Below are 18,720 nucleotides of genomic sequence, written 5' to 3'. Positions count from 1 at the left end.
GTCATCTTCCCAGTGGGCCTGGGGCCACCCCCGTACGCGCATGCGCAGCAGTCTGCACCCCTTTTATGTAGTTCAAGGACCGGGCGTATGGGGGCCCGGGGGAAAAAGATCCGTCCGATAAGCTGGACCCCTTGCGCAACCTTGCTCCAGGAGTAATAGCAGCAGTACCCTTAGGACTGAAGGAGGGAGGGGAGAGAAGCTTGCCAGACGTTGACTTTGCCGTCAGACTCAAAGGGACACGCAGAAAGTCATATCGTCCATTGTTAGATTTATGGTAGGAGTGCCTTCTGTATTAGCATGTGTTAAGGTTAGCTCTTTCAACAACATGTGTCTATCAATGTAAACTGTACTTTCTGCGTTTACATTTTTCTGTAACAAATGGTTTGAAATATTTGTTTGTACTGTTAATAAATACGGCCGTGGGGGTCACTCCCCCTAATCCAAATAACTTTCAAATTCCTAGTCTGGTTGTCCAATTCCTGGGGCAAAGAGAGGGAGGACCGGGGCGGGACTAACCTTGCGCCAGGGGTCTTTTAAAGTATTGAGAGGGGCCATAGGGAGTACCCGACCATATTACACTCCTCCTGCATCCTCACACCCCTTTCCCTGCATAATACTCTACACTGATTGGCGCTGCCTTTAAATGCCGACAACAAGATTTCCACTATTTCTTACAGCCGTGGAGATCACCAGGTTGAAAAAGACCAGGAGTAATTGAAAGGAAATACATTTGGAAAAGAACATACGCTAGTTCAACTATTTGTGAAAATGTGAACATTTTGCTCAATTTTGGCCCGACAGAAACAGGCAGTTGAGGTGGGTAGGTCAATAAAATATCAAATGAACTGAAACTAGCTCTAATAACTGGGTTCTGAGTCATTAGCAATCTAATAGGCACGCAGCTGAAGCAAAGGAAAAAATCAGGTGATTTTTTAAATCCATTCCTCAGGCAGATTAGTTGCAAGCATGACCTGTGCTTGGCTTGTGCTCCTATCCACAAAATGCTTTGAACACGTATAAAAAGACATCGGCAGGAATGAATACAAAAAGAAAATGTGTAACCGAGTAAGCTGCCCATTTGATCAAACTAGAAACATTTGTGGCCCATGAGGTCAAGATTTCTGTTCCTAGGAAAAAGGTAATGAGGAGTTTAGTGCTACAAGTCAAACAGTTCTTCTCGTGGGTGATGCACAAACCGAACCCCAATTCTAAATGCAACAAAATTGTCAAGACACAAGTTGAGCTTCAAGATGAACTCGAAGTATGTTATTTTTTTAAATTTTTTTTAAGTAATTGTTGTAGAAATTAGTTTTCTGCAGATAGCTATATAGGTGGACAGGATCCTTTCAGGAGGACCTCTATTAAGTATGTTTTCGGTATATGTGCAGCACGAACCTAGCCAAAATGAAGTAGTGCGGTCTACACAATTAACGGGAAAGATACCGTCAATGAGGGATTAGAGGCGAGGCTGGGCTCTGACAGTGTAGGAGCACTGTGACTTTTTGTGATGTAAGATTTGTTTTAAACTGCATCTTCAGCCCTTTGCTAAACTAGAATACCGTTGTGGCGATGCTAATCGATGTACAGATGTGGTTCCAGATCCCGGGGGCATGAACAGGCATGACCCAGAAGTGATAATGCTGCATTGGTGCAGACCCAGGAAACATGCATTAGACTTGGTCAACGCAGTATCGTCAAACTCCATAGGATGAAAAAAGGTGCTGCAATTTTGATGGTATAAAATAACTTTTTGAGATACGTCAAAAGCTGATGAAACACTCGCAGAGCAAACAAGAAGCCTGACCTGCCAAACTGGGCACCTGATCTCACTACTAAATTCCATTCTAAATGATTTGCCATTACAACATATAGATCTTCACTTGTGTGGAAGAGAAGACAGGCACAAACACCTAATCTTGTATTCAGCTACTCTGATGAGCTAGGAATGAAAAAAGTGCTTAATTGCTCAGTAATTAATATTTCAATGTAGTAGTACTTTGTATTAAATTGTATGGCTCTGATGAGCTAGGAATGAAAAAAGTGCTTAATTGCTCAGTAATTAATATTTCAATGTAGTAGTACTTTGTATTAAATTGTATGGCTACATCCTCAATTCCTCTCTTTCATAACATAACTATCACAACATAGGCAGACAAGCCAGGCTCTCTGACTAACCCCTCGTAAACAGTCAACTCCATACAGCACATGGGGGGCGCTAGAGGGCGCACGAGCTAATGGCCGCACTTCTGTGAGGCTCTGGCTGCCTGGCCTGAAACATCCTGCAATTATTTGCTTAACCTGGGAGTTGACGCCTGAAACTTGTACCGAGGGTGGAACTACCTGTGCTGCAGTGCCTGCCCGAGTTTGGCGAAGATCCGAGGTCCGGCGCCTGAGATACAGCGCTGTGAGCATCCACCGGGAGAAGGCACCTCGGAGGGCTGCTGCGGCGCACTGGACGCTGACCTACGCGAGGCCGCGGCTCCCCACGAGGCGGATAGGCCTCGAAGTCACGGGACACGGCCTGAGAGGCGGGCGACCAGCGGGCAGATCATCGGGGGCAGACGGAGGTGAGTCTTGCCACCTCTGAAAGCGCTGCAGCGAGTGGCGAGCCGGAACACTGTGCCTGGGACCGGCTGGCACTCCCAGTACGAACGGCAAACTCCGCCTGGGCCTGCCGCGGGAGATAACAGCACACCCGGCCCCGCTACACGCCTTCCTGCCGGCCTCCCTGGAATACCTGAGGGACACTGCTGCCACCGGGTATAGCGGCTGTGGTAACGGAGGACCATCTGAGAGGTCAGAATTACGAACGTTATAGGGGCGGGTTGGGCCTAACATTGCTGCACTGCCCTCCGCCTCCTGGGTGCTCCTGTCGCTGAGGATTGCTCGTGCCTACCCGGGCGAGCTGTGACCTGTCTGCCATCGCGTGTGCTCCCGAGGCGCCCTGGACATTGTACTTAAGGCGTGAGGGGGGACAGAGGGCCACTGAGATTTGCCGACCTGCCCATCGGCTGATACTGCCTTGGGTGGGCTCGCCACGTTGGGGACTGCCGGCTCGAGCGCCTTGGCCTGGCGGAGGGACACCTTTACGACTGCTCGCCAGGTACCGGCCCTGATTGGAGCCAACAGACTGGGCACCATGGGCAAAAACGACGCTAAACAGCCCAAACTGTCCTTCGAACCCACAGCCGCCAAAAAACCATCGCGAGGCACCATGGGGTCCAGCGGTGCCCCAGGACCGTCGAACGCTGAGACATCCCCTGCACCAGTGGCTCCAGAATTGCGACTGCTTATCGACGAGATGCGGCAGGGCTTCGCAACAATCGTAGATAAGGTTGACCGCTTATCTTCCAGGATGGACGGAGTTGCGCAAAAGATAGAAGTCCACGAGGAGCGGCTGACGGAGGCGGAACGGCGCATCTCCACTGCTGAAGACACATCCAACACTCACGAAACGCACCTAACCCGAATGGATAATATCCTCAGAGTGATCTCAGCTAAGAATGAGGAGTTGGAGGCGAGGAGTAGACGCAATAACATCCGCGTGACGGGAGTTCCGGAATCCACCAACACCGGACGAATGGAGGACTACGTGGAACGCATACTGATCACCGCAGTAGGAAAAGAGGCCTTCTCTAATCAGTTCATTGTTGAGCGGGCACACCGCTCTCTGGGCCCGGTCCCCAAACCGGGGGCGCAGTCACGTCCCATTATCGCCCGGTTACTCAATTACCGCGACAGGGATGTGGCGCTAAGAGCAGCCCGTACAAGCCGGAACCTGGCCTGCGATGGGGTACAGTTCTCCTTATACCCAGATTTCACGCCCATGGTACAGGACCAGCGGAGAAAATTTCTGGATGTGAAAAAGAAACTAAGGGACATGCAGGTGGACTATGCTCTTCTATACCCGGCACGCCTCAGGGTGACCCATCAGGGCAAACAACACTTCTTTACTAACCCGCAGCAGGCTGAGGACTACGTAAAAAGACTTCGCGCTACTAGGAGGGACAGGCGCAACGATGAGGAGGATGAGGCAGGAGGTAATCCGGCCGAGCAAGATGAATCATAATGGTGGTCTAATGCTCGTTTGATAGAAGGCTCCTTGTTGAACTGCTGATGCTTACTTCGGAAAATGTATGCTCTGGCTGCTAGAACTGTCCTGCACTACCTACGGAGTCACAGATTAGTGCTACCTTGCATCCCAGATAAACTGCTGAGCGATAGATAGCTTTTGAGCATTTTGTCCCGCTGCTGATATGGTTCTGAGAACGAGCAGGTGCATGGCGCAGAGGAAAGAAATGTGGGCAGCGGACTATATCTAGGCGACTAGTTTTACTTGCACAGTACTTGGCCTGACGAGAGGGGCGTCGGAGGGATGAAGCCCTCACGAACGCTTGGTTACTGAACCGCCGTTGAACTAATGGAGCTCGCTTTGGAACATTTGCCCTGCTTCCAATGGGGCAACCTTACCTACCAGGGGCGCCACGAGCAGCTGCTTGCTGGCCATATAGACTTGCTGCTGAGAGATGGCTGGTTTGCCCAATGTGCGCTACTGAGATGGCTAGTGAAATGCGTAGGATGGTGGCGATGCAGGGGGAACGGGGGGACGCAGGCGGAACTATGGCTAATCCCCCTGTTCTCATTGTTGACTTAGCCTAATGGGATGCGAGGGGGAGCTATGATGGCGCGATATATAGGCTTCAACCTACAGGGGTTATAGATGCCAGGCACCACCCCTTCTTCTCTGTCTTCCCCGTATGGCATATGCGGGGCGGGAGGGGAGTGTAGGGGTGTATGGGTGCGTACCTCTAATGCCCCCAGGAGGGGATGCCCCACATGGTTTGGATAAGGTTCTTGAGTATGGGGATTGGGGTGGTGGGTGGGTTTCTGGTACTGGCAAGTTTGGGTTGCTTCAGTGGGTTGGGGGTGGGATAGAACTAAGTGAGCTGAGGTGTTGTGCGTGGAGGGGGGGGGTGTTTGACTGTTGGGACGGGTGTTGTTGAGAGTGGCAGAGCTTTTGAGGATGAAGTACATGGCGCGAGTGCTAGTGCTGGAGATGCGGAATGTGACTGTGTGGATGTTCGAGCACAAAGACGGTTCATGACTACAGTGAGACTGGTACTGGTTATGCTCCTACGAAGGGCTGGTGCGTTGGCAATTTGCATGCTTCAAGATTGTGATAACAAGTGCGGGTGATCACGCCCTGACTACTGTCTCCATATTGTCCTGGAATGTTCGAGGGCTTAATAACCCCCGGAAATGTAGGAATGTAATGGCATATCTGGATAGGCATCAGGTGCAGATAGCGATGCTCCAGGAAACCCACCTGAGTCCAAGCTGTGTTCCCCGTCCCGCAAGTAGATGGGCAAATGTGAGAGAATTTTCTTCCTATTCCACCTATTCCAGGGGGGTGGCCATTCTGATAAATAAACGGTTGATGTTCCAGAAGGTGGGGGTTCGGGCAGATAGGGAGGGGAGGTATGTGATTCTGTGGGGGCGGCTGGGTACCGATGTGATAATGCTTGTGAACTGCTATGCACCTAATGTCGACACACCGGGATTTTTCTTAACACTCTGGGGTCATGTGCTGGAGGTCGAAGCCACACACATAGTCTGGGGAGGAGATTTCAATCTCTCACTGCATCCGGGGATGGACAGATCGGACGGTAGTGGACAATATAACACGAAAGCTAGGGACACGTTGCAGGGTATACTTACAGAGGCGGGTTTACTGGATAGCTGGAGGCACTTACACCCGGAAACTAGGGAAGGTACCCACTTTACTACATATGCACGCTCATGGGCAAGAATCGACTACTGTCTTATCTCTCGGGGCCTAGCTGGGGGACTCGTTCAGGTAAAACACTTGCCTCGCACATACTCGGACCATTGCCCTATACTGACTGTTATGGAGATGCCTGGCTATGCGAGAATGCGGCCCCCGTGGAGACTTTTCCCTTCGGCCTTACTTGATCCTGTCTTTAAACAGGAACTCGGCGAGGAAATTGAAGCCTTCTTCCCTAGGAATAAGGGGTCTGTTGACAAGGTCGAAACGATATGGGAGGCCTTTAAGGTTACCGTGAGAGGCGTCACAATCTCCAAGAGCTGTGGCGTACTACGGGAAATCGTACGTGCATTGACTACCCTTGAAGCGGAACTTAAGACACTAGAGGCGGAGATGGTCAGGAATCCTTGCCCTGACCTAGAGAGGGCATTTAGAGCCAAACTGTCGTCCTATGAAGAAGAAGCGGCCAGAGAAGTGAAATTCCGGGGCAAATATTGGACAGCCAGGCGGTATTACGAGGGAGATAGGCCGGGAAAAGTTCTAGCAGCACTCACAAGACATCAACGGTTCGCCACACATATCTTGGAAATCTCTGATGGAGAGGGCAGGTCCTACCGGGATACTAGAGGGATACAAGACACCTTCCTGCAGCATTACCAACGTCTCTACTCCACTCAACAGACAGGGGAGGTGGAGTTTGGTAATTTCCTAGACGATATAGCACTCTGCTGGCTAAGTGACAGCGACAGGGCATTCTTGGGATGCCCCTTCGAGCTAGACGAAATCCGGGAAGCGATCATGTCGCTCAGTAATGGCAAAGCCGCAGGGCTTGACGGCCTTCCTGTCGAATTTTATAAATGCTACATCGACATCATGGCACCAGTACTGAAGGAAGTATTCGAAGAGTCGCTAGAGGAGGGAATACTGCCAGGCTCTATGAGGGAGGTGGCGATCACCTCGCTACTAAAACCAGGGAAAAATCCAGTGGATACCGATGCCTACAGGCCCCTATCATTGCTAAATTGAGATGCGAAGATTTTAGCGAAAGTACTTGCGACTAGGCTATCCCTCCTTATGAATACCCTGGTTCTGCCAGATCAATCTGGATTCATCCCGGGGAGAGCTACTTCTCATAACCTCCGCACACTATTCTCCCTCGTGCCCACCATATCGCCCGAGCTTCCGGTCGCTGCTGTGTTTTTAGACGCCACCAAGGCGTTCGACTCGGTGGAGTGGGGATATCTCCTGGCCATATTGGGCAGAATGGGGTTCCCCCGGATATTCATCGCTTGGGTTACACTACTATATACTTCTCCAGTCGCCAGAGTCGTCGTTAACGGTGTGCTGTCGGCACACATGCCGATCACGAGGGGGACTAGGCAGGGATGCCCCCTGTCACCCCTGCTCTTTGCCCTGTCAATCGAACCGCTAGCCTGCAGGATCCGACAACTACATAAGGCCAGTGCCTTTAATTGCAACCAACGGCAGATTGGCATATCCCTCTATGCAGATGACGTCACTTTATATGTGCGACACCCACAGGACCATCTCAATCCACTGCTGAGAGAATTTGTTTTGTTTGGTGGCATTTCTGGAGTGCACATCAATTGGAAAAAGTCACAATTCTTTCCCCTCACGGCATCCGTAACCCGCTTCCCGCTAGATTACCCTTGGAGTGGTGCGACTCTGACTTAAAATACTTGGGAATCGGAGTGTCACTCAACAGGGAAGACACAATTCGATTGAACTATGGGGTGGCCATTTCACAATTGACCGACAATGTGACTCGTTGGATGGCTCTGCCGCTGTCGATGGCAGGCAGAGCCTCCCTGATAAAAATGGTTGTCCTCCCACGGTTCCTATACCTATTCCAGAACATACCTTACTACCCGGGGGCCTACTTCTTTAAGCGACTTCGATCTGAATTGCTGCAACTCTTCTGGGGAGGCAAGCAGCCGCGCCTTGGCTGGAATGTCCTCACACAGCCATATGACAGGGGAGGATTTGACGTACCCGACCTGGAGGTGTACTACCTCAGTGCTCAGGCTCAGCATGCATACCATTGGGTTAACCCCGCTCCCTTTATGCCACAGGTTGCCGCAGAGGACTGGATCGTTCACCCACTGCCACTCAAGGGCATGCTGATGGGATTGGTGGGAGATATCGAGACGCCGGCTACCACTGTCACCTGCACAGTAGACTCGTGGCGGAGAGTGACGAAACTGCTAGGAGCTACTATGCTCTACTCACCGGCAATGCCCCTCGCATACCACCCGAAACTATCGCTCTTAACGGAATGTGGATTCCGATCCATGTGCACCCGCGTACATATTAAAACCTGGGGCGATTTATTTCAGGATGGACAGTTCCGCACCAAGGACCAGATCTTCCTGGGCACCCCACCGACACCAATGGAGGTGTTCTATTATATTCGGCTTCGCCAGGGTATGAGGGATATACTCCCCAGCTTCCCGGAGGAACCGGGCACAGTTTTTCCTATGCACATAATGCTGGTGTCAGACGGCAGACATTTGGTATCGAAATTGTATGCTGCCATTCGAGAGCAACGTCCCCCTGTCCTGGCCAAGGCGCGAGCTGCCTGGGACTCTGACCTCCCTACTGCTCTCACTGATGAACAATGGAAATATTGCTGCTCAGTCACGGCCAAAATCTCCTCCAGCTGTAGACTAAAAATTATCCACTATAAGTTCGTACAGAGATATTACTATACTCCAGTTCGAAAGCTGCGTTTTCACCTGTCGGAGGATGATAGATGTGCGAGATGCCGGGCGGAGGGCGCGGATGTTCTCCACTTGGCCTGGGAGTGCGGAGCGATTCAGGCATACTGTGAACAGGTACATGCTGCGCTCCAAGTTATGATAGCTGGCCCTCTTCCCATGGACCCAGTGGTGATGCTGCTGGGCTACACCAGGAATGTACCCAAGACTGACCGTCGGTATGTTGATGTTGCGTTGCTACTTGCAAAGAGAAGAATTGCTTGCAGATGGGGGAGGGGGAGGGCGCCGAAATTTAAGGAATGGTTGGACGATCTCACGTACTGCCAGGATCAGCATGGAGTTTATGCAGAACTGCTGCCTGACCGTTGTAAACCCAGCGACTTTTGGTCCCCCTTGCAGGTATACTGGTTATCTCAGACAACTCACAGCGACCCCTCTGGAGATGACGAGTCGGTGCCGGGCCCGTGAGCGTGTATTGATGCCTCACACCACACCCACCACACTGTATATCACACGTAAGAATGAGCCCGACCCGCTGAGCCCGGGGAGGGATGGGACGATTGCCGTTTGGGGTGACGCTGGGAAGTCCGGAAGGTGTACAATACACATAGCATTGCTTAAACGATTGGTCATTCTCCATCTCCTAATGCTTTGACATGATGGGCCGATGGGAGCGGTCAAACGCGATGGGCCCTGCAGACGCAAGTCGTTAAAGATGGCTTCTGTGCTGAGGAGCGTAGAGCCCTGATTTGGGGTGCACCCTATTCTGAATACTCTCCCACTGACTATCATCGAATCACTTGACGGAACCGCGCGCGCTTGCTGCACATATGACACAGTGGTATACAGGGGGATGTAGATAGCTAACTAATTGATACCAGGACGGACATGGGTAGATGTGGCCGGCGATGTTCCCCACCCTTCCTGCCGAGATGCCTATATATGACTGAATGGGACACTGTCTTCGCTATCTACGCCCCTGGTTGGGTGAGGGGGGGGGCTTCATGAGGCGATGTCTCTCATTCCAGGACGCTATACGTAATGTATGCATTGTACCAGCCTTTGTGACGATGATCTTTATCCATTGTATGTACCATGAACAGTATTGTATTGTATTATTGATCCTTTGACTTTCATGCCTCTGTTTTGACTGCCACTAATAAAAAGGTTTAATAAAAAAAAACTCCATACAGCACATGGTCTTTGGCAGTGCAAACATGGGGGAGGCCTCTGGGCGTGTCCTGTATCCAACCTGCAATGAGCAGTCAGTCCCTCGGCACACACAGCCTTAGGCCATGTACGGCGTAGTGTTTGCCATAGGCCAGGCCCACACGTCCTACCCCCACTGGTGCCCAACCTCCCCACTCCACCGCGTACAAGCCTTGTGTTCCAGAGGGTTGGGTGTAGGGCTGGTGCCAAAACTCCTATGGACACACATAGCTGAATATAAAGGGTGTTATTTTAAGTAAGGTAGAGCTACTGAATTTGTCAAAGGTTCAGAACATCAAAATATAAAAAGTGAGCCTATACGCTCCATGAGGGAGTCATAAAAGCATATACAAACAACATGTATTGTTGTTTTTACCAACGATTATAGTAAAGGTATTTACAATATACAGTACAACTTTCCATCAAATACAATTCATCCTTCTGTGCAACATTAAAAGAATACATTTAAAAATACATATTTCATCCATAGTTTTTCAATCTTAAAATACTTAAGGTAATATGAATCTTTTACACAGCCATACAGTAAATATCTTGGCACTGCAAAAAAGCTTTATTAAATAAAACAAGTCTTTATTTTACATGTGTCGGCTACAAAGAGCAGCCATAGAATCAACCCCAATGGGGCTCTGCACTCCAGCTGAAGAGCATAGAGTACCAGCCAGGATTGCTTTAAAAAATATAGCAAGTTGTCCTGGAGTCATGGATTTAGTAACTCAAGAGACGTACTATGTTTTTAAGTTGCTGAGGGGCTGCTGCACTCCCTGCAACACCCCAAATATTAAATACATGATTGGAGGTGTTCCTCCCTATTCTAGCAGCACCACCAAGCTCACAAAAATATAAATAAATACAGGTATTTTATATGTGTGTGTGTGTGTGAGACACTCATACATACGTGTAAATTATAGAGGATATTATTTCATAATTAGGTTTTCCCAGTTGGGCCAACAAGCGGCAGCCTCTTGCTTCGCACATTGCTCGGTGTAGGGTACATATCTTCTGACTTCTCTGATGTTTACCATATGAGTACAAATAAAATGTGGTACTTACATCTCCAGAAATGTCTGTCTGAGACCCTGCATCTAAAGTTTGCCTGGACAGCGACAGGTGTGAATTCACCAGATTAGATCTCAAATCAGGCTCAGAATTTCCCATCCCCTGGTCTAGGTGAAAGCGTTCTTTCAGTTTTGCAAGACTCTGCAAAAGGAAACATGAATGATTTAGCTGCAAACATTTTCCTGCATTTATTTATTAACTACAATATAGATCCATTCCTGAACTTTTAATGTAAAGTAATTCTGCCATAAAACAATGTGTACACTATCCGGACAAAACCAGGTGAAGGTATACAATACGCATTACAAATACAACCAAAGTGCCTCAAGAAAGAACTTGCTAAAGTTATCACTCTAATCAAGGATAAAAATTAAAAACAGGAACAAATGTAGAGACAATTGTTGCAAAGTCCACTTTCTGAACAAAAGAAGAGAAGGTGGGAGTATGTGGAGGATATGTGGTGAGTTCAAACAAGCTTCAGAACAGGTATGAGAAAGATACAGACACATTCAATGCAACATTTTGTAAGGTACAAGTACAACTGAAATCAGGGTACATAAACCTAGAACACTCGTTCATATTAAAATAAATAGTTGTATCTCCCAAAACTCTGGCAAGAAAATGTGAAACTGAGTAAACTGTAATAATTCCCCAATGAGCCACCAAATGGGGAGAACTCAGCCCCTAGAATCTAACCTGGGATGTTTACTCCTGTGAAGTGAGCAATATGACCTGTCTCAGGTGGAAACAATATACTCAATGTGCAGCCGTGCCTGGACCACTCTTGATGTTAGCACCTGAGGGGATGATGCTGCTGTCAAGATACAACACATGTCTACCACCCGTTGACATCTATTAGCACCACAAACATTTGCAGGTGAGGTGCCCGATACAGAACTTTGCTGAGCTTGAATCGTATTAGGGAGATGATGATTGACAGCATTTGTGAAGGATAAGGGAAATCCTCAAACCTCTGTTTCATATTTAATTCATGTAAACTTAAGAGACGTGGAGTCAGGTAACACAAATATCCCAGTCTACACTGGCCTACAAGGGAAGCCTACTATGCATGCGACAAATGTCTACTACACAAGCAGCTCTAATACTGCTGTTGGAACTAATCTCCTAAAGGTAGATCAGCTATGGGAAGGCTTGAGGAGCAGGGCGAGAGTCTTGGAACTGTCGGCTAGTTGGATCTGTCAAATATCATTACACTGACTCAATCTTATGTTTGGCCTTGTCTTCTGTAGTAGGTGACCAAGACCAACTCTGTCTTTAGGGTGTTCAGCTTCAAGTAGGCCATTGACACCCAGAAATGAAAGATAAAGAGACAGTCCTTTAGTAATCAAAACATAACAGATAAAAGAGACCTGAATGACAAAGAGGCAGTCATTTAGCGATCAATGCATCTACCAGGTGAGACTTTCAAGTAATGTGGTGTGCCATCTTGATGTTGTTGAAAGCCAGTATACCCAAAGATTCCAATTGGAGACTGAAGTTAATAAATGATAGGATTCATTGGCTCATTGGAACACACTTTGGATGAGTTGGTATTTTTTCTGGAAGTAAGAGGTGAATGTTTTTAAAAAGTGGTGCTAAAGATCCCTTTTTAAAAAAGGGTGTTCAGCAGAATGAGTTGGTCACAGTAGCAAACAATGCAGAGGATCAGATGAAAATAAGCAGTAAGGAATCACCACAGTCGGTAAGGAGGAGGGTGTCCTTCTTTACATGACACAGGGTCATCGCTGCCGGACAGCTAACCTTGGGTTTCTCTAGAAGAAAGAGATTTTCTCTTAGTAAACCGAGCCAAAACCATATTTCTGGTACCAAAAGGCGCAGAGCCAGATTGACTCCCTTGTCACTGGATTGTTATCTAGAAGACCTCAACAACCTGCTTACCAGGTTTTCTATGTATCCATGCACTAGCTCATTCTCAAAGCTACCACAGTGGACAAAGGCAAAAACCTAAAGTGATTATTGCTCTGGAAAATCTTCCCACTGCTCCGAACTGGTGACCAGGTGGGAAGATCATAATACCTGATAATACCATTTTTATCCTAGACTATTGCAACATCATTTACACCAAGACTATTAGGTCACCTAAGAACAAATACACAGAGTTCAAATATAGCAAACCTCCAGCAGCAGAATGAAGAGACAGGAGTCTTGGGAAGCCAACGGCTGAGATCAGGAGTGGGTTTTAAGATGTGGGTCACAGCTATACATCTATCCAGACTTCTTACTTTTTGAAAACGTTCCTAATGGGCTGTTGAAGAGCTGCATTATTTATTTATTTGTTTATTTTATTTTAATGTTTTATAGAGCGTGAACTTGACCCGTGAGGGCATCAGAGCGCTTTACACGGTTACACAGTAAACAAAGCAAAACAGTCTCAAGTACAGAAATATACAAAGTTTGGGGTGGGGTAGGGTAGCTGAAGAGGATAGAGATAAAGGGGGACAAATGAATGGTTACGGTTATAATAGGATCAGTAAAAACAGAACAGAAGCCCCACATTTACTTATCGGGGTGAAGTTAGCAATCTGAGGAGGAAGTAATAGTTTTGTATTCGACAGGCACACTCTGGTAGATGCTAGCATGCAATTAGCCAAGGAATTTACCCATGAGGAAAGTTTTGGTCTCCTTCTTGAAACGTAATAGAGAAGGGATTTTTCGGATGTCAGGTGGGAGAGAGTTCCAAATTCTTGGTGCTGCTTCGGAAAATGCCCTATTGTAAGTTCTTTTTTTTCTGAAAGCGGGTAGGTTGGAGCAGGAGGTTTCTAGCGGACTGAGAGTTCCTACTTCCCACAGATATCACAAGTTTCTGTGCTAGATAGGCAGGGGAGTTTGTGTATAGGGCCTTGTGTGTAATGCATGCCAGTTTCAGCTGTATTCTGGCCTCCATAGGGAGCCAGTTTAGTGCTTTCATATGTGGAGAAATGTGGTCAAATTTCCTAGTGCCTGTGAGTAGTCGTGCGGCCGCGTTGAGGCAGGCTTTTGAGGAGCCAGAGAGATCATGGGTACAACTGTGAGGGTGGAACATCTATATTCCAGCCTCGAGATGACTAGTGCTTGGACTGCCATTTTTAAGTCTGGAGCGTCAATGAAGGGTTTCAGTTTCCACAGGTAGCTCAGGTGGAATCTGGCTGATTTAGCCATTGAGTTAATGTTATGTTATGTTAGGGTAGGTTATATAAATTTCTATAGCGCTCGGCTGCCCCAGCAAAGGGGCGTCCCGGCGCTGACACCAATGCAGAGAGAGGGTTACAGCGGATGTAGATTGCCACTCATATAACAAACACTTTTAGCAGAAGAGGTAGGTTTTTAAAGCTTTCCTAAAAGGCAGAAGGTCATTCAGACCACGGATCTGGGGAGGTAAGGTATTCCAGAGCTTGGCTGCCAAATATCGGAAGGATCGGCCGCCCATCCGTGACAACTTGACACGGGGGACGACTACAAGGTTTTGTCCTTCAGAGCGCAGAGTGCGCCGAGGAGTATACGATGTTAATAGCGAACTCAGCATAGGTGGAGAAGCGGTTTTCAGAATTTTGAATGCAAGACATAAAGTCTTGAAGTGTATCCTCTTCTCAACTGGAAGCCAGTGGAGTTTGGTTAACGTACTTGCCACTGATTGATGCCGAGGAAGGCCCGTCAAAGCTCTTACTGCTGCATTTTGGACTCGTTGCAGTCTTGCTTTCTCAGCTATGTTTACCCCCAGAAGGAGCGAACTTGCGTAGTCCAGCCAAGAGAGGATAGTTGCCTGTACTACGAGTTGGCGCGTCGAGGGTCAAAGAACTTAAGGATCGGCTTAAGGTTCCGTAAGATCCCGAAGCACGTGGCAGCAATCTTTTTTGTCTGATGAGTGAAGTTAAGGGCGGAATCCACCCATATTCCAAGGTTTTTCACAAGATTTTTTGGTTCGGGCAGTTTGCCGAGTGACTCCGGCCACCATATGTCGCCCCAGGCTGCTGCCTCTTTTCCCACAACCAGTACCTCTGTCTTCCCAGCGTTAAGCTGGAGGAAGTTAGATGTTAACCAGCTGGTAATGTCGATGAGACACTGTTTGAAGTTCTGTACACTCAGGCCACCTGTATCCCTTAGTGTCACCACTAGCTGGGTGTCGTCAGCATAGGATACCAGCGACAGCCCCCCTCTCTTGGCTACCTCAGCCAGTGGTCGAACATATAGGTTAAATAAGGTGGGGCTGAGCGCTGAACCCTGGGAGACTCCCTGTCTGATGGTATGCTCTTTAGAGAGGAATGGGGGGATGGACACCCTAAAGGATCTACCAGAGAGGAATGCTTTAAGCCAGTTGAGGGCTTGTCCCGCTATTCCTGCCTCCTCTAGCCTGTACAGCAACACCTCGTGTGATACCGTGTCGAAGGCAGCACTGAGATCTAACAAAATCAGTGCTGCCGTCTCGCCAGAGTCTAATATGGCTCGGAGATGCTCCGTCACACCCAGGAGAGCTGTTTCGGTACTATGGCCAGCACGGAAGCCATGTTGAGGCCTGTCAAGAATAGAATAAGAATAGAATTGCTCACAAGAAATTTAGTCAAGATGGTATTAACATGGGACTCTGCCACTTTAGCTGGCCATGGGAGCAGTGATATAGGTCTAAAATTTTCAGGCAGAGTGGGGTCTAGCGTAGGTTTTTTTGAAACCGGAGAGACCCATGCCTGTTTCCACCTGGAGGGGATCTTGGCAGTGGAGAAGGACAAGTTAATTTAATTCCGTTTTAATAAATTCTAGCTGGTAACTGGTTTTAGCTGTCATTGAGGACAATCTGCTTTATATCGTAAAGACCAATTTTTATAATTATTGCTTTGATGTATTGTATAAATTCCATGTGATTGTGATGTGTGTATATCTTTTATGATCTTATTGGTCGAAATAAAGATTTCAAACGAATTATATCCCGGAGAGGGCACAGTACTGTCCAGTCTGCTGCTCTGAATTGTGCAGGGGTTAGGGGAGCCTGCAGGCGAACAGGAATTGATTTTATCGCAGAGTTTGCAAAAGTCCTCTGGACTAAGTGCGGGTATATCTGTGAGCTTAGGAGTGGCCATGGTGTCTAATAATTTGATGTATGGTACTGTTGGGAAGGAGTTATAAATCTTCTGAATTTTATCCATGAAGAAGGATGCTAAATTCTCGCATAGCGAGAGCGAAGGGTTAAACTTTTCAACCAATTTTTTGGTACTGAGTTCTTTTAATATTTTAAAGATGGTTTTGGAGGTATTCTGACTACTGCTAATCTCCTTCGCGTAATATGCGGCTCGAGTTCTGTAAATGTTACGATGGTAATTTTTTTGTGTCTGGGCGTAGATGCCTTTAAGTACAGGGTCATATTCTTTTCTCCATTTACGTTCAGCAGTATTACACTCTTTCTTAAGGGAGGAGAGGTCTTCATTGTACCATGGGCTGGATTCACAAGAGCGTGTACTAATCCATCTAGCCGGTATGAGGGCATCCAGAGCCTGATTGATCCAGCTACAGAAGCCCTCATATCCTAAGTTCAGGTCTACACTATCTATGTGAGGGTCGGCTATGAGGAGAGAAGCAGATCTTTGAGGCGCAGCTTTCTCCAAGGTCTTTTGAGCACTCGCTGTGCATCATAGGTATTGGGTGTTTCCCCGATGGGGATTGCCATAGTCACCAATCGGTGATCTGTCCAGGACATGGGGACAGGTGATTCAACTGTCGAGTCGGACAGATTGGAGAAAATGGGGTCAAGAAGGTGCCCTCCGCTATGAGTGGGGCCACTGACTAACTGGCTGAGTTGGAATGCAGCTAGATCAGCCAGTAGAGTATCTATCTTCTTGTCAGTGATAAGGTCAAAGTGAATGTTTAAGTCTCCTACAATATTAAAATTTGCTGTTCCTGTCACCAAGGCACACACTGTATCAAGGAGTGATTTTATGAAGATGTTATCTTGTCCAGGGGGCCTATATATCAGAATGCCCGTAAGAGTAAATTGTGGGTTAATTTTGACATTAAAACTGGCACATTCACAACCTGCAATGTCTTGGTTGGAGAATAGGCATGAGTATTGGGACTTAGCAATCATTGCTATTCCTCCACCTCTAGCTTGTCTATTTAGCGTGTAAGTAGAATACCTTGTGGGTGTAGCTATGTTAATGACCGAGTGCAGGTCGTCTTGCAACCAGGTCTCCGTGAGGAATAGGATATCTAAGGCATGGTTAGTTATTAATTCGTGGACTTCCAGATGATGTATTTGTAGAGACCTTATATTAAGCTGCGCAATCTTAATTTGTTGGGAGGCTTCTGCAGTAAGGGGCGAAAGTGTCAAGGGTTTAGAAAGGGCAAAGCCGCCGGGGCATTTAAAGCAGCCCTTCCTGCGGGTTAGGAGGAGTTTCTTACAAGTATCATTAGTGACCTGGAGATTTAATAGCGTTTCCCTGGAGTAGCTTACCATATCACTCCTGTTAATGCCAGGGATCATTGCGAGGAGGTGAGGAACAGGCGCGGACGGGCGCAGACGGGCTTGTCTTAGACGAGTCTTCGGCGTGCTGAGAGCGTGCCCGCTGCGCTCCTGTCCCCTCAACCACTTTGAACTTCTGAGGGCCCGTCTGATTCGTGCAGGATGCACAGCGGAAGTCGTAGTCACTTCCGGTGTGCTCCTGTAATCGTCTTCCCTCCACAACAAGCTGAGCGAGTCAGTGGTGGACCGGGGAAGCGAGGAGATAAATTTGTTTAAAAAACGGCGAACATACAGTTTAAAATGGGAGTAGCTCCAGCTCCAACATAAACAAACTAATGCTTGTGAGTCAAAGTAAAATGCAAAATAAAGCGCAGCGCGCCTCTCTTACTATCAGTCAGCTAGGGAGTGCGATTCTCACTGCAGCTTTTATGATGCCAGGCCCCTGATTGGTGCAGGATGCACAGCGGAATGTGACCCTTTAGTAGCACTATTGATGAAGGGTGTAGATAAAAAGGCGCTGAAAAGTACGTGTGTAGCCTCCTTTTGAACAAGAGCAAGTTGTTGAAATTACCATATGCGCCTCTTTTTTAGGGTTGTGCCAAACAAATATATGTATTTCTATACTGTTGAAAATTGGGTTATTAGTTGTGTGACCAGACCAAGTAATAGTTCCTCAATTGTCCTCAGTGGGAACCAAACACCCCATTGTAGTACTTGACTGTCACAGGGTAGCGAGACAGAGTAGTCTAAGGCCTACTCAAGAGAGGCGGCGTGGGCTACAAATCATCAATCCCTGGCACACAATAATAACCCTCAATAAATGATTGATCAATTAGTACTTTTACATTAGAAAAAGGGTAAGTACATTTATTAAAACACACATTACTAAATGCTACGCAGTAATTTATAAATATTCATTGGCATACCATTGACGACATTATGTAATCACTGGTGACCCCCTAGAGAGGTCACCCAAACTTACCAATATTCATTGGCATACCATTGACGACAGTGATATGTAATTACAAGATATAACTTTCGCACAAATCATGGTCATAATTGTGCTAATGATGTATCAATAAACCATATAAATCATCATGAAACCCCAATAAACGTTTATCAGGAATTAACTTTGTGTGTTTGTGCATTCTTTCGTATATGTGACAATAACCTGTACTGGTCAGAACTGACCCTATGCACATCAATGTAAATACGGCATGGAAAATAAATAATTTGGTGTGACCATGTACTCAACCCCTACAGGGCATAAGCAAACAAACAATGTATTACACTTTTCTAAGGCCTCCAGGCCTTTCACATTATTACCAAAAACCAGGCGCCTGGAGTGTTAACTACTTCCGACTCTAAAACAAAAGCTTGAGCCAAGGGAGAACTTGAAAAGTGATGATTTTGGAGTCCCCCCTAACCTAGGGTGAGGACATAGGGGGAAGTAGCATGTTGCCGTA

General features: G+C 47.4%; 1 protein-coding gene across 1 annotated transcript in view; it reads right to left on the bottom strand.

Annotated features, from left to right (window-relative positions):
- WWC2 (WW and C2 domain containing 2) overlaps positions 1 to 18,720 on the bottom strand; it is a 957,428-nt gene that overhangs the window by 485,732 nt on the left and 452,976 nt on the right. The window contains exon 7 of the mRNA XM_086962466.1: positions 10,804 to 10,950. Within this exon, the coding sequence (XP_086818592.1) occupies positions 10,804 to 10,950 (147 nt within the window). The remainder of the gene's footprint in view (positions 1 to 10,803; positions 10,951 to 18,720) is intronic.

This window comes from Lissotriton vulgaris, chromosome 3_1 (genome assembly GCF_964263255.1).
Source record: "Lissotriton vulgaris chromosome 3_1, aLisVul1.2, whole genome shotgun sequence".
Classification (NCBI taxonomy): Eukaryota; Metazoa; Chordata; class Amphibia; order Caudata; family Salamandridae; genus Lissotriton; species Lissotriton vulgaris.
The sequence above is the reverse complement of the archived record's forward strand: the minus strand, read 5'-3'. Positions and strand labels throughout refer to the sequence as shown.